At 41.1% G+C, this 17,276-nt stretch overlaps 1 protein-coding gene across 13 annotated transcripts in view; it reads left to right on the forward strand.

Annotated features, from left to right (window-relative positions):
* The window catches only part of SPATS2L (spermatogenesis associated serine rich 2 like), a 172,456-nt gene that overhangs the window by 71,668 nt on the left and 83,512 nt on the right, over positions 1 to 17,276 (forward strand). For all 13 annotated transcript variants that reach the window (XM_055290165.2, XM_063644909.1, XM_063644912.1 and 10 more), the window contains exon 3: positions 10,858 to 10,918. In XM_055290165.2, the coding sequence (XP_055146140.1) occupies positions 10,880 to 10,918 (39 nt within the window). In that variant the 5' untranslated portion in view covers positions 10,858 to 10,879. The remainder of the gene's footprint in view (positions 1 to 10,857; positions 10,919 to 17,276) is intronic.

The following is a 17,276-nucleotide window of genomic DNA, read 5'->3' on the forward strand; positions in this document are numbered from 1 at the left end:
GCCCAAATCCTGTGCTTGGTGACAGAGGCACAGGGCTGGTGGTAGCAACTTTCTAGGCCAACTGCCTGTGTGTGGTCAGCTAGATGGGCTCTGATGGTGGGGCCTGATCTGAGAGGGAAGTGAGCCTTTCTAAGAACATGTAGAATGTATGTGTTAGATTTCTAAAACTCAAACCAGTGAACAGGTAACATATATAGGACTAATGTGTGTGTAGATGGAGCAGGTCTGACAGGTAGGAAACCCCTCTCCACTCTGCCCCAAATGTACTCTAGCACATGCTTCTCACCCTGGCTTTTTGCTGTTAAACTGAATAAACATCAGGCAAGAACTTCACTTCCTTGTGTGAGCACATGCCCCTTAATAAAATGTATACCCTGGACATGTTTTGTACATTTTCCACTTAATGCAAAATTAGCTAACAGATGTTTTCAATTAGTTGTAGAACCAGGAACTGGTTTCAGGGTGCAGTGCAAGAATGTGTACTAATTGATTGATACGCCTGTCCTGGTGTCGCCCGGAAGATAAGAAGCCCTTAGCAGACAATCATGCCCAGAAACTGACCTTTGGAATGATGACTACAGTCCTAGCCTGTACCTTCTCAGCCTCAGGGGCAGTCAGTTGCAAGTTCAGTCTTAGAGCTATACCTTCCCTAAGATAAGAAGGATGAAGAGCTGGCATTCACTAACAGGACCCTGAAGGCAAAAACACTGGGCAGTTTCACAAAAAGGGAACAAGCAGTCTCTGAAGGTGAGTCTTTCTGTTGCCCAGGTGGCCAAGGCCACCAGCCCACTGCTGATTACTCAGCCACGCCCAAGATCCTGCTACTACCCTGGTTTCTGGCTCCACATTCGTCACTATTGAGATGACTTACTGGTCACAGTAAAAGCAAGTTGATAAAGGTGGCCAGTGGGGGAACAGAGCTTATGTGCCTCCTGAGAAAGCCAGTCGCTGGAAACTGGACTGACAGCCATGATTTGGAGCACGAGGAAACCTTAAAAAGTGAGTTGAGGTTGCATTTGCTGGGAAGCTGTAGGAAAAACAGTAATGGGGTGGGAAAGGGGGCTGGCTGCCTGGGGGCACTCTCCAACTGGAAGTCCAAGCCCTGCCTTCGCTCCCCAGTATTTCTTTCCCACCAAGTGCCAGTGTGTTTAAGGCAGTACGTCATACACTGTTTTTGTTCAGCCAGTGCCAGTAACATTTCAAGGAACTAGGAAGAAACTGACTTTCTCTGCCACTTCGAGAAAATTATTAAATGTTTACTAGGAGTGTTCTGACTCAATGAACTAGGATACTGTGAGTTTGTTGGAACAGAGGTTTTTGAAACCAGAATGTGCTGTGAAGAGATGATGGGTTCCTTTTCCACATTTTTATTCCATGACAACCGAGCCAGCTTCCCAGAGTTGGCTATAAACAGCTTTTGTTTGCCAGGTTTAGTTAGGGATTCTCTTTGCCGGTTCAGAGTTATATTGCAGAACCATAATCCATGTTTTCTTTGGACATGATATGCAGTGTTGTCCTTATAAAGATCCCATTAAAAGTTTAAAAAGCATACAGCCCCATCCCCAGCCCCGCTAATGGCAAGCGTGCCTCTAATACCTTTGCGCCTGACTCTCTGGGATGGGACTTTTGAGCTGGACAGACCACAGCCCCAATCTTGCTGTGCCCAGAACCTTGAGCCAGCTGAATTCCAACTCTAATTCTTTTAGTTCTCAATCTCATTTCCTTCCCCACTTCCTTGCCTGGCGTTCTTCTGTGTTTTTGTGTACATATCTGTCTTCATCATTGATATGTAAGCTCCTTTGGGGCCAAGAGCTCTGGAGCCAGGAGATGTAAGTTCGAATCTTAGCTCAACCAGGTACTGAATAACTTTGTGACTTAGTGAGTAGCTTACCTCTCTGCGCTCACGTTTATTTTTCTATAAAATGGTGATAACGAAGATAGAAGTACACACTGCTTAGGGCGATTCTGAGAATAAAAGGAGTTAATACATGGAACGTGCTTAGAGCAGTGCTGGGTATATGGTAAGAGTTCAGTAAGTATAGCTTTAACCACTGCCAGCATTCCCCACAGACCCTGGTGCATTGTCGGTGTTTAATGAATGTTTGTCAAATTATAAGAAAAAACGTTGCCCTTTCTGTAGGAATTGCCCATAGCTAAAGAGATGGCGGAAGGAAAGGAAGAAAGGGAACACATGATATTTCTTTTTCAACATTGGGGAGTTTGTGGTAAAGTACTTGGGGCTCCGGAGTATAAAGAACTATGTTTGATCTTTTGTCCAAACCCCTCTGGGATTTGGGATTTGGCAGAGGGTGGTGGGGGGGTGGGGGAGCAAAGCAGTGTGATCTGCAGGGAGAGAACCAATTATAGTGTGCTTGGAGAGGGTGGCATTTATTCTGCTGAACCTCTTCTGTGCTTCACATAACGTTGGCCACTTCACCTTTCCTGAGACGTCTCTGAGGATGGGCATATTTTAAAGACTTGAGCTTACATCATTGCATCTTAAAAGAACCGAGTATAATTGAATTGCTGATACAAGTGGGTACTTGCACCAGGTCCGGGTCGCCCACATCTCTATGGAAACACGTGTTTGCTTTAAAGCCCAGCAATCAGAAGCAGATCCTTATAGGAGCCAGCATTGGGTCACTTTTAGAAAAAGGCATTTATTTATATTCTCAAGCCAGCAGAGACCTATGAAATGAAATAATTTCAAATTAAATAGAAAAACCATGCCGTAGGTGAATGCTAATAAAGCCTGCCGTGCGTCCTCCTCCCCCTGTGCTTGCACTGCCTTAGATCTGCCGCATTTATTTTAGCTGTCCTTTGCTCTTTTGTGCCCATTTGCATTCTGCTGCTGTGAGGAGGTGGTTTGGCACTTTATGCAAAAATGGTTAATCTTCATTCATAAGCATTTGCCAGTACTAAAATGGAAAATTCAAAGCTGGGACTGCCATGAAGTGTGTTTTGTGTTCCGCTCTGCCGTGTACGTGCAGCATACACAACAGTGTGCGCCACGCAGATGACTCTGCCTGCCATACAAGCACTCAGCACTCGGGGCTGTTGAGTGAAGATGTTCTCCCATGAAGGTCTCTAACTTGCATGAGCACATCTTGCCCTAGATCTGCTCAAGTGATATTCTAAGTGATTGGAAGCTTTTATCTGCCTCTGAAAGCAGGCCTTTTCAAATAAGTATTGACTGTTAATGACCTGTTTAAATAAAACATTCAATTTTCTTTCTTCCCCCTACAAAGAACTTAGTAGGCAGTGACATTTCTAAACCAAAGGCTAACCCTGCTTTTCAAAAGAGGCCAAGCCAGAGCTTTTAAATGTGAAAACTTTTTCTGACATTTGCCCTTAAAATGCTTTTCAGTGAAGTTGTTCTAACAGTGGGTTGAGTACGTTGAAATGTCTTTGAATGAAAATGCAACCTTGAGTTTTTTTCTCCTAATTAAACAAAAAATGCCGATCTAAGTATATTCATATGAAATTCATATTTCAGTCACCACCCTGTTTCATTGTTTATGTTTCTCAGTCCTAATAATTAAAGTGACTTTTCTCTAAGGAACAGGAACTTTTATTAAACTATGGAAATTAAACCACAGAAACAAAGAGCAAAAACACTTGAAATATAAGAGACCTCAGTCATTACCATGCCAGATAAGGAGTAGCAAAGGATGGAGGGAAAAGGAGGAGGGGACAAAACGGAAGAGAAATTAGGCAATTGAACGTGACAGAAAACATACCTAGTACTAAATTTAGACCAAATCTCAGTTTTGTAGAAGGAACACTGTTTCCCTCTTCAGCTGGCATGCAAGTGCCTCTGATTGTGCTTAGGGCACTGGATGGTTAGTCTCTGGTTTAAAAGTGACCTGTACAGAGAAATAGCCAACTACTGTACATCATTGGAGGCAGCACCCACACCTTTTATAAGTGTTTCCATCAACTCCCAGTGCCTGTACAGACCTGTAGTACCTGAGAGCCAAAAGAGACCACAGAGTTCATTTCCTCCAACCTGGAGACCTGAGGCCCTCGTGCCACACTGTGGCCCATCAGGATGAATGGTGCCCTTTATAGACAAATGTGAAGTCCTTCCAGCTCTCCCTATCAAAATGTACCTGTCCTGTTTCCCATCCTCTCAGAGCAGTGCTGTCTGCCTAGGGCCAATTGACGGCAGTAGGAGAATGAAACAAATTAATCTGTGATAATGCACCTTCTTCCAGAGGTAATAGCATGCCTTCAACTAAGTAGAAATGCATATGTCTCTTAAGACACTCATACTCAGAGATAATGTTGGATGCTGTTTTGCCTGAGAGATTTTTGCTGCTTCTCAAATCACATGGCATAATTGACTTCCTACACACAAGATCAGTGCTGATTCTTCCCCTCTGAGGCAGCCATGAGAAAATATCTCAGGATCTACGTGATCATAGTGATGCAGGATTTTTGAATAGCATTGTCTAGGCTATACCGAAGTCAGGTACACAGACACTTTAATTACTCTAACTTAGTAATTAAGTTAGTAATTCAGTTAGTTATGCCTAATTTAGACCCCAGAATGTCACGGAGCCACTGGGCAGCATCACAGCTCGCAAGAAACAATTTGTTGGCTGAGAGCCCACTAACTGCAACTCTTTGCACCTTCACCTGAGGTAGGAAGCTGCAGGAAAACAGCCATTTTTTGGTGGGGTGGGGGTTGTGGTGAATGGAGTCTCACTCTGTCACCCAGGCTGGAGTGCAGTGACATGATCTTAGCTCACTGCAACTTCTGCCCCACCTACCGGGTTCAAGCAATTCTCCTGTCTCAGCCCCACCCCCTCCCCCTCCCCAGTACCTGGGACTACAAGCACGTGCCATCACACCCAGCTAATTTTTGTATTTTTAGTAGAGACGAGGTTTTGTCATACTGATCAGGCTGGTCTCGAACTCCTGACCTCAGGTGATCCACCCACCTCGGCCTCTCAAAATACTGGAATTACAGGAGTGAGCCATCGCACGCAGCCAGAAGTAGCCATTTCTTTAAAACAAGTTCATTTATGCCCATTCCTGTGTGAGTGGAGTGGTTTCACGCTGCAGTTTGTGCATCCTGTACGTGCGCAAGGCATATATTGTGGGCCTGTCTGGCCTGAGAAGGCAGGTCCTGCGGAACGGTTTTATTCCCCTGGCAGAGTTCTTACTGCATTTCATAGACAGTGAGCCCCGTGACTTGTTTATGATGGTTTTGAGGTGCTGTTAGCCCAATGGCCGTGGGCTTGCTGAGTTGGACTGCCTTAGGTTTGAGTCCTGGCCCTGCCACTTACTGTGGGACCTTGAGCAGTTACTAGATCTCTTTGTTGTTCAGTTTCCACGTATGTAAAAATGGGGATAATCTTAATTTCTATTCGTAGGGTTGTGACGGTAAAATGAAAAAAATGTATGTCAAGCACTTAGCAGAGTGTCTGGTACGTTATAAGTTCTCCAGAAGTGTGCTAATTATTATTAATAATGTATTTTTGAAAATATTATTCCTTAGCGACGTAATTTGTAGGAAACTGGCCTTCCGCTTATCCTCTGCTTATCTCTCTAGGCTTCCATGAGAATCTGTTTCTTGTGTGTAGTGTTTGGGATTAAGGAAGAGGCTCTTTCTTTATGTTCCAGGTTGGAGACACTAGTGGTTCTCACGGTTTTGCTAGTGCACATCCGAATACCCTGCGGGGCTTGTTAAGCACTGACTGCTGTGCTGCCCCTGCCCTCCAGAGCTTCTCTTTCTGTCTGGTGAGGGGCAGAGTATTTGCATCTTTAACAAGTTCCCAGGTGATGCTGATGCCACTCATCTGGGAACCACACTTCAAGAACCCCTGCTCTAGGACAGTACTTTCCAGTAGAAATATAACGTAAGCCACACATGCAATCATACATTTTCTAGCAGTCACATTAAAAAAGTGAAAAGAAGTGGATGAAATTAATTTTAATAGTGTATTTTATTTAATCCAATCTATCAAATGCTATCATTTCAACATATAATCGATATAAAAAGTATTAATGAGACAGCTTATATTCCTTTTTTTGTACTCAGTCTTTGAAACTCAGCCTCTACTAAAACCCTTCCAGCACATTTCACTTTAGACTAGCCACATTCAAATCTGGCTTTGCATGAAAATAACCTGGGAGTCACTGTTTTCCATCACAACTTCCGCACACCAACTGACCTTGGGGCCCAGAAATCTCAGCTTTTCAGAGCTCCCTGGTTAAGTCTGTTGATTAGCCAGAAAGTCAAGTCGATCCAGTCTCTACCAACTTGGTCATTTTCCCTCTCTAAGCCATACGTCATGACATTTGGCATTTACCCACTCCAGCTTACATTATGATAATTTATGAAATACCCTATTAACGGCCCCAAATATGCAGTAAGATTTTTATGTTTTTGCAAATCATGGGAAATTTCGCATTAATAACCTTGAAAATATTGTTAAAATCATTACTTAAAATGTTTTCTTGTATATTTCCTATGGTTTCTTAAATCCAGTTCAAGCAAAGTGATGTAATACCCGAGAACAGGAAAGTAAACCTAAGAGCATTAATGGGTTTCAGAGAAACAAAAGTGAAACTTTATTACTGCCTGCACAATCAAACAGGAGTGAGAAAGGAGACAAGCAAGTCAGAAAGCGATTTGATAGTTCAGTACATTGATAGAACTTTTCGTGTTTTATGTGATTGCATTAGAAACATAAATATATATTTTTAAAACTTTACAGACTGTCATACATATTAAACTTTGTTGAATTATATCAGTTGGAAATACGGAGACAAAACATATTTGCCAGAATTTCTATTATTTGGGTTTATTTTTCATAAAAAATGTTTATCTTTGTTCTAAGCTAATAGATTTTCTGGCTACTGTTAATGCATATTCTGTAAGATTTTTGCTCAGTGATCAGTTCAATATAATTTTGTGTTTGAAGTGATTGGTGGTAACCATATTTGTGGTTCATAAATTCTATTTATTTATTTATTTATTTATTCGAGATGGAGTCTCGCTCTGTCGCCCAGGCTGGAGTGCAGTGGCTCAATCTCAACTCACTGCAAGCTCTGCCTCCTGGGTTCATGCCATTTTCCTGCCTCAGCCTCCTGAGTAGCTGGGACTACAGGCACCCGCCACCATGCCCAGCTAATTTTTTTGTATTTTTAGTAGAGACGGGGTTTCACCGTGTTAGCGAGGATGGTCTCGATCTCCTGACCTCGTGATCCGCCCACCTTGGCCTCCCAAAGTGCTGGACCACAGGCGTGAGCCACCACACCCGGCCAACTTATAATTCTTTAAGGCAAACCAAATTTATGGTCTGTTTAAATTAAAGCCTTTTAACTAGTTTCCCATTGCCTCTGTTATGCACCAGCTAGCAGAAAGCTGTGATATTAGAAACAGTAAGATTTTATTTTACTGTGATGTGGAGAGGGTATTGGAACCCACCTGGAAGATGGAGCCTGTAGAGGCAGCCTTCCACCTGGGAAAAATAATTGAGAGTAAAATGGGCAAGGAATGGGTCCCTTTAATTATTTTTATCTTATTTTCCCATCTGAGAAACTTAAAATAGCCCCATTCTACCCTCACAGCCAGCATTTTTCTTCCACAAAAAAATTAAATTATGATTTGAATAAAATTGTAATTAATCTTACTAGCATCAGTCCCAAAGAAGAGTCTTCCTTGAGTTAGACTTGAGGTCAAAGAGAAAAAGAATTGCCAAGGAGGTGTTAGTGTGTGTGTGTGTGTGTGTGTGTGTGTGTGTGTGTTTTCTTATGAATATAGCTTACCATCCATTGTCACCACGTCTTCAGATCTCATAAATTTTCTCTCTTCAATGGAATTCCTCCCTGATTCCTCTGCGGATTATAACATTTCAGCTTTAGAAAATGCTGCACATCCAAATCCTAGACATCAAAGCGCAAATACAAAAACAAAACAAAAGCTTTTTCTGTTAGATTTCACATATCCATAATGGCAAAATTAGATGTGTCCAGAAGAATGAGCTGATCTGGTCTAATGAAAGTCATTGTGGCTCACAGGTTCGTTCTTAATGGCACCAAATTCAGCTGTCACCATTCAGTTCTTCATAGTTCTTAGGTATACCTCTCTCTCTCCTCCCCCTCTATCTCCCTCTCATACACACATTTATATACTATCACACACTGAAAAATTCATGTATATACAATGTATGTTTACATAATGCTGAAACTTTCATTTGAATAAGAAAATCAGCCATCCAGAAGTCTTCCAATATAATGATTGCAGACCGACTTGCAGGCTTGTAATGAACGACCAAAGGCTTTACTTTCCACCCGTGGCTTGTAAACAAAAACACCTAATTATTTGTTCTTGTACTTCACACATCATTCATGTTCACTATTAGAAATAATCAGAAAAGAATCCTCTTCTTTACAAATGAGTAACTTTCAGGGGCAGGAATAAGTGAAAATAAAATTCGAGTGTTATTTGCCAGCTATTAGGTTGGTACAGAGGTATTTGGGGCCTTAGCCATTACTTTCAATGGCAAAAATCGCAATTACTTTTGCACCAACTGATTCTCCTATATGCCAAGTCCAGGGATATAGAACTTACCATTTGGAGGGTGTTTGCAATAGATTGGGCACTTTTATGGAGCATTTGGGAAGGTGCTGCTTTACTGGAAGCAAGTGTGCAGGGTCTCTCCTACTAGCATGTCCAAATGCTTGTGTCAGTGGCAGTATTATTTGGAAACTTACAAAAATAAAATGTTACTGTTTCTAATATTTGATAATTTGTCTCTCTGGATTCCTAGTTGAAAATAATTTGAGTAGGAATAGAGTTAATGTTGCGTATTACCAAGCTTTCATCCTAAAATCAGCAATAGATAATGGATCTGAATTTATGCTTTATTTAGGATGTAGGTGTAAAAGAAAATAGTGGGGAAGAATCAGAGAATTTTTGCAAGTTATCCCTAGCATGTGTCTACTCTGGAGGTGGGTACACTCTTTATAAGAAAAGAAAAGGAATATACGAAAGTGTTTCAGTGGTTCTCGATTGACAAAAAGCATTCAACATGCAAATAGGTGGTATATGTTGATATCTTGGCCTGACTGGCTGCTAATTTCTGAACCAATCTGTTTGTGCATTTAAGTCATCTATTCTCTATTTCAAAAAGATTGAATCCATTAAAGTCTTAAGATCTGTCTTCCATTATAATGGTGAAAGATTTTGACCAGATAAGGGAAAAGAAAACACACCAGCTTGATTTTGGGAACACAGATCTTCTCAGAGGGGGCCACTTTACAAAAGAGATTGGACACCAAAGACAGAAAACCTAAAGATTTTGAAGAAACAAGGATTATGGGCAGTTTTAAGGGTCCATTTGAAAATGGAGATTATGAAATTATGGACAATAAAAATTACGGTGAAGATACATATGTATCGATCTGGAATGTTGCTCATGATATGTTGGTAAGTGAAAAACCAAATTTAAAACTGTTATATTCTGTTGGAGAGTAAGGCAGGAGAGGTGGCAACTTTAGATATGGTGGTCAGTGAAGCCCTCTTGGAGGAAGTGATAACTCAAGCTAAGATAAAGACTGCAGAAGACAGGCACAGTGGCTCACACCTATAAGCCTAGTGCTTTGGGAAGCCAAAGTGGGAGGATCGCTTGAGCCCAGGAGTTTGAGACCAGCCTGGGCAACAACGTGAGACCCTTGTCTCTACAAAAAATACAAAAATTAGCTGAGTGTGGTGGTGCATACCTAAAGTTCCACCTACTTGGGAGGCTGAGGTGGCAGGATCGCTTGAGTTGAGGAGATTGAGGCTGCAGTGAACTGCGATCACGCCACTGCATTCCAGCCTGGGCAACAGGTAGGTTTTCCTTTAGGTTTGTTTTGAGACAAGCTCAAAAAAAAGGTTTTGAGACAGGCCCGCCCAAAAAAAGACTACAGGAAAGGAACAACCCTGCAAAGATCTGAAATTAGAGCATTCCAGATAGAGAGAAAAGCTGAAAAAGAAAAAGACAAGAAAAGAAGTTGGGAGGTGGATTCTTATGTTTAAACCTGGGGTAGTTTTCTCCTTTTTTTTGGCCGGGCGCGGTGGCTCACGCTTGTAATCCCAGCACTTTGGGAGGCCGAGGCGGGCGGATCACGAGGTCAGGAGATTGAGACCATCCTGGCTAACACGGTGAAACCCCGTCTCGACTAAAAATACAAAAAATTAGTCGGGCGTGGTGGCGGGCACCTGTAGTCCCAGCTACTCGGAGGCTGAGGCAGGAGAATGGCGTGAACCCGGGAGGCGGAGCTTGCAGTGAGCCGAGATTGCGCCACTGCACTCCAGCCTGGGCGACAGAGCGAGACTCCGTCTCAAAAAAAAATAAAAATAAAAATAAAAAAATAAACCTGGGGTAGTTTTCTCCTTTTTTTTTTTTCCTGTAGTGCTTGGTATTGTTATGTACATATAGGAGAGATATAGTCAATAAATGTTTGTTAGATTACCTAGGAGCTGATAAAAGCTTTGAGACAGTGAGGATTGTGATGACAATACTTAGTTAAAATAGGTACAATTTCCCTTCTCTCTATTTTTGACCACCTTTCTTTTACATAATAGGAAGAAACACAATTTAGATAAATTCCCATCTGTCTTTGTCATTTTTCATGTCAATACAGTATAAATAAAAGATTTTACTTTGTTTTCTGGAGTTATTGTAACATGCTTTTAGAACATATCTAAGTCAGATGCTTAGCTTGAAAGTATTTTTACATTCTAAAATGATATTTATGATTATGACCGAATGAAGTTGTTTACTGTGTTGGAAGAGAGTATAAAAATAACACATTGAGAAATCAGCTTTAAGCTTAATCTTTTTTCCTTCTTTATAGGGCCTATTCCACTAGAGGCAAGATGGCTGAACTCAATACTCATGTGAATGTCAAGGAAAAGGTAAGATTAAGTTATATATTGGCTCACAGAAACTCCAAACTAGGTAATGCAGTCCCTAGCAGGTAAAAACTCAGTTACAGTGGAGAAAGGGAAAATGGTTTTGGGGGATACGTTGTAAGTTTGCCACAGCAGTAAACTGTTCAGCAGAAAGAATCATGAGTAATGTTTACTGAAAGCATGTTAAGCTTATGACACTCATTTTGTCATTTACTCTTGACCATAACCCCATAAAGAAGATACTGCTGTTATTTCCATTTTATGGAGGTGGAAGTTGAGAAACAGAGAACTTAAGTAATTTGGCTAAGTTCACGTAGCTGGTAAACAGCAGAGCTGGGATTTGAACCCAGGTAGTGTGCCATTCCACAGTTCATACTCTTCACCCCAGGCTGGGTTACATCTAAGAGCAAGGGTATTATATTACCTCTTCAGAAATGGACTCACAGAGAGACATCCAGTGTATCACCTGGTGGTCATGCTGGGCAGCCTTTGAAGTTTCTTTCAACCCTGAGAGTTCATGACTCTGAAAATCCCCACTTCTCATGATTTGTTGGAGGCTGATTCCAGTTCAGAGCTCTTTCCAAGTCTATGCTGTGTCCTCCACTGAGGGTCAGAATCCCTCACTTGCCACATATGCTGCCTTGTACTGTTAGTTCTTAAGGATCGTAAACCATAGACCATGAAGATAAATTTGTCCAACCCATTTGTCTGACGCCATAGGAACTGAGGCCCTAGCGCTGGTTTGCCAGTGGTTGTATAGGCAAATGGGAGAGCCTGGACAGGAGCCCAAGCCACCACAGTGCTGGTGCACCTTCCACAGCATCACCCCACAGCCTTCTCTGGACTGTAAACCACGTGAGGGCAGGAGTTTATCTTTCATCTCTTTGTGTCCTCACCATACCAAAAATACAGAGTGAAGGATGAGAGAAGTGGCATTTGTGAAGCCATTACTATTTTTTCTTTCACTTAGCAATGGGGTAATAGACCCAAACACCACTCTAGATGCCTGGGGTATGGCCCTGAACATGTAGATGAAGTTCCTGCTCCCGTGGAGCTCACATTTTAGGGCAGGGAAGCAGAGAATAAACACAAGAATATCTAAATGAACACAATTGTTCCAGGTGGTGATAATGACTATGGAGAAAACAGCAGGGCAGTGTGATGAAGGGGAAGCAAGGGGAGGTGGCTGCTCTATGTGGGGTGGTCAGGGAAGCCCTTTGGAGGAGGTGACATTTGATTGAGATAAAGATGGGGAAAGAAACAACCATACAAAGATCTAAGGACAGAGAATTCCAGACAGAGAGAAAAGCAAAGCAGATGCCTAAGGTGGATTAAGTTGAATGTTTTTGATGAGCAAGTGGTCAGTGTGGTCCAGGTGTGGTAGACAAAGGTGATTGATGATGGGAGATGAAGTCAAAGAATACCACTTAGAATGCTGGCTCTCTATCCAGGTCCGTGGATCTCCAAGGGATCGTGGTTAGAATCCATGGGTCCATGAATGTAGATGAGAACAAATACATTTTTATCTTCACTAACATCTAAATGAAATTTACCGTTTCCTCCAGTCATGAATGTAGGCAAAGGAAAAAAAAAAAAAAAACCAGAGTAGGGCCGGGTGTGGTGGCTCACACCTGTAATCCCAGCACTTTGGGAGGCTGAGGCTGGCAGATCACCTGAGATTGGTGGATCACCTGAGGTCGGGAGTTCAAGACGGCCTGACTAACCTGGAGAAACCCTGTCTCTACTAAAAATACAAAATTATCTGGGTGTGGTGCCAGACACATGTAATCCCAGCTACTCAGGAGGCTGAGGCAGGAGATTTGCTTATACCCAGGAGGCAGAGGTTGCAGTGAGCCAAGATTGCGCCACTGCACTCCAGGCTGGGTGACAGAGCGAGACTTCATCTCAAAAAACAAACAAAAAACCCACAGTAGAGCAGCAGTACCTGTGACTTTCACAATTAAAAATCACAGATATTTTCATATCCAATTACATTTGTTGCAGATATCCTGAGATGTTGTTTGTTCATCATTACTTCAAACTTACTGTAGTTAAAGAACCCTGTTACTATTTGATGTTATTTGATGTGTTAATAGAGAAGTACATATATTACTGTAGCATGTTTTTTTATTAATATTCTAAGTATATTTCAATATAAGTAATTTCCTTTGCAATCACATGTAGTTTATTTCATGAATTTTAAAACATTATTTTGAGAAAGACCCCAAAGGCTTCACCAGACTGCCAAAGGAGGTCCATGTACTGAAAGGTTTGGAATCCATAATACTGCCATGTAGGGCATTATTCAGAGGGCAAAAAGAAGCTGTTGGAAGGTTTTAAGCTGGAATATGACTGGATCTTACATGTTTTAAAAATCTCACCTGGCTCCATTAGCAACTGTGCTACATATTTTATAAGTCTTCATATTAAATAACCTTTCTATTTGATGAGGACACTGAGGCTTGAGGTCGGACATGTCTTGGTCAAAGTCAAACTCTCAAGAAATGTGGAGGAACAGGGATTCAAACTCAGCTGTGTCTGGTTATAAAGCCTGTACCCTTTCCACGTGTTACTGCTTCTCAGGGTTTTCCATCAAAATGCCCCCAAGACACAGAAGGACTAATGTGTTACCCCAAGTTTCCGGGCACATGGTCAAAACTAACTTCTGACAACATACAATTTCCTTGGAGTATTATTACGTGTTGTCTTAAAAATTGAGGCAAAATTTTTATCCATTGTATTTAATAATATATTCCACACATTATTTCAGTATAAAACCATTGTAACTTTGTGATACTTACTATGAAATATATATACCATTCCGAAAATCCTTGGTATCTTCAAAATGATAAGTGTCTTTTTGTATGCTAATGAGCTAATCTTTGGCTGAGGGCTCTTGGATATCGTCCAATAGGGGCTGGTTGCCCAGGGAACCAACCAGGTGATTAGAGGGTTGGAATTTTCAGTCCTACCCACCAAACTGGCAGGAGGGGAGAGGAGCTGAAGTTTAAGTTGATCACCAGTGGCCAATGATGTAAGCAGTCATGCCTATGTAATGAAGCCTCTGGAAAAACCCCAAAGGACTGTGCTAAATACATGGAGGTTTGGGGTGGTGAACCCAGAGAGGGCATGTTAGCTTTGAACCCCTTCCCACATACCTTGCCCTGTGCATCTCTTCTATCTCGTGTTCATCAGTAACCTTAATAATATCCTTTGTAATAAACCAGTAAATGTGTTCCCTGAGTTCTGTGAGCCACTCTAGCAAATTATAGACAGTCCCTTATTTATGGTGGTTTGACTTAAGATTTTTTGATTTTATGATGTTCCAAAAGCCATAGGTACTCAGTACGCTCCTGATATTTTTTACTGTTTTTTTCCCCAAATATTTTGGTTCTGTGGTTGGTTGAATTCACAGATATGGAACCTGTAGACCTGGAGGGCCAACTGTGCTTGTGCTGGCATCTGAAGTGGGGATGGTCTTGTGGAACTGAGCTCTCAATCTGTGGGATCTGATGCTGTCTCTAGGTAGACAGTGTCAGAATTAACACTGGGAGAACTAAGTGAGAGAACACCCAGCTGATGTCTGCTGAAGAATCCACTGCTGAAGGATTACTTGGTGGATAGAAGTCCCCCACACATTTGCGTGACCAGAGGTCCCCAGAAGTATTCTGCATTGTGAGAGTATAGTAGGAGAAGCGGAGTTTGTTTTTTCCTATATCTTTGCAAACTTATTGGCCATTGAGTAAAAAATAGCAGCAAGATGTCCCTTTTATGTCATGGCTTCTTCATATAATGTCTGAACTCACAGTCATATATTCAAGTGAGAATATGTATTCCCCAATTTGAGAAGCTGGGTTGGGCACCATGGTGCTGACCAAGGATCGGCAGCACCTTTCCTAATATCTATTGAGATAGAACAGCTCCTAAAGTTGGACCATGGAAAGGAAAGGCACTTTAAGGAATCAGACTCATAGCAATTGATCCCTGCAAAGCATGGCTGGTGGACAGACCAATATGGTAGGCACAGCAGCCAACATTAGAGTGTCTTATTCAAAACAGAGGTGGCATCATGCCAATGAGGGAAAATAGGCTGATCTGTCAGCACACAGATCACGGAGGTTCAGTGTGAATGCTCCATGCATAGGCTTAAGAGCCACAGTCATCCCACTCCTCATGAGCAGTGTCAGATGTCCACCTGACAATTAACAGTAGTGTTTTCCCACTGCATTTCCGTAACTTATCAAAATGTTGGCACTATTTTGAAAGAGGGTGATGACAATGGAAGTAGTGCTTCTCTAACTTATTTAGTGAATTCTGTCTTTCCATGTCAAAAGGTTAATAGATTTCTCAACTCAATAAAATAAATCATAATAAACAACTGAAAATTCTGAACGTTTATAATTTTACATTGATTTATTTTAGTATACTTACTGTCTTTAGTTATTAGCTTTTATGGCCTTTTTATGATTAGTTTGTTTCTCAATCTGTCACATAGAGCAATGACATTTTAATTCTGAAAATTAAGAATAATAACAACTGTTATGTCTTAGAGTACAAACTTGTAGAGATCAGATAAAACATCTATGTAGTGTTGGTGATGCAGTATCTAGTCAAGCACTATGGGAAATTAATTACTTCATAGGAAGTGTTGGAATCAAATGAGTTCATCAGCTGTCTCTAGTGGGTCCTCTATTGGATGAATTGGAGTAGGTGCTTTGGTGGGGAAATGATTCCTGCCTTCATGCAGCTTTTGGTCCAAAGAAGCAGGTAGCTAATTATTTCAGGTTTAATATTCAAGACATCTGAAACTTAAAATTGACAATCATTTTAACTGTTTCATTTTAAGATATCTCTACCTTGTTGGGTTATAACGATAAGGATTTAAATTGAAAATATGGTTGCAATCAGAGTCTGGTCTCTTCAGCATAACATACATCCCCTGCATGAGTGGACCCCTGTCCACCTTTTACACCTTTATCCACTGCTGCATCTCCATGCATCTCTCAGTCACCACCCTGACCTTGAATGTGTCTGCCTCCTTTGCAAAGCCTGTTTCCTCTGTCTGGGATGTCCTCCTCAGGGACTCAACTCTCTTCTTTCTCCTACCCTGCCTGAATGATTCGCCCTTCCTCTGTCATTCACCTTGTACTTCTGTGGGCTTCTCTGCATTCTCCACTGCAGCTGTTATTCCAGGGAATGTAATTGTTAGCTGTGGCTCTGTCTCCCTATGTGAGACTGTGCTTCTTGGAGGCAGAGAGTGGGTCTTACCATTACTATTCTTGGGTTTGATACATAGTTGACCCCCCAGATAGAGTTAGATAAATGAATGAATAATGAATGAATGAACCTGCCTGCTTGAATTGTTAAGTTCTTTAGAGACTTCATTTCCCATTTACGATGTTTTGCAAAATCTCAAGTCTTCTTGAAAAATGAAATGTAGGTTAATGGAAATGTCATCTCATTTTAGTACTCTTTTTGCTATTAAATAAAGCATATTTTAAATTGCTTCTAAAAACAGAAACTTCAGTTACTTACGTTGACCACCTGTGGTTCTTCAGAAAAGTAGTATGTTTACATAATCATCAAATACAGGTGGTCTCAGGTAGGCTTCACGATACCAAATGAGGTCCTTTGCTGAGTAACTGGTCATATCCCGCTGCATGAAATAAAAAAATAAAGGGAGAAAAAAATTCCCCAAATGTCACTTTGTGAAGGTGAGCTATCAGAACAAAATCTTTGGGCTAATCTGATCTTATATTTAGGGTGTACTCATTTTTAATAGCTTCTTCTCTAAATAATGTATTTTTAAAGAAATTGAACACTAGAAATTTGTAGATGATTTCAGTGTAGAGCTTAATAGTCACCGTTAGATTATTTCTGTGTAAAATATGTGGGTACCAAGGCAAATTAGATTTATAAATGTTTAAACGTAATTTTAACTGAATAAGAAAGGATTATTAGAACTGGTATAGACAAAATAGAAATTTTAGTCAGATATTTTTAATGCATTCCCGTAAATCAGTTTAAATAGAATACAATTCAGCAGTAAAACTTGGTGATGGAAAGTAAAGAGGATCTTTGTAAATGGGGTTAATAGTTGCAAAGTGTCCAATTATTCACTGATAACTAATTCCAGTCAGTGACCCCTAAGCCACGTTAGAGGACCCAGTACACTTTGGAAGTGATCTCCAACAAGGCAAGGCTGTGGAAAGAGTGTGGAGTTTGGAGACAGAAGTCAGAGATTATTAGTTGAACACCCGGAAATAAACCACTTAACTTTTCTGGGCCTCAATTTCCTAATCTGTAAATTGGACATGATAATAAAATCTGTCTCACAAAGTCATCAAGTACAATAATAAAT

This window comes from Symphalangus syndactylus, chromosome 8, assembly GCF_028878055.3.
Source record: "Symphalangus syndactylus isolate Jambi chromosome 8, NHGRI_mSymSyn1-v2.1_pri, whole genome shotgun sequence".
NCBI lineage: Eukaryota > Metazoa > Chordata > Mammalia > Primates > Hylobatidae > Symphalangus > Symphalangus syndactylus.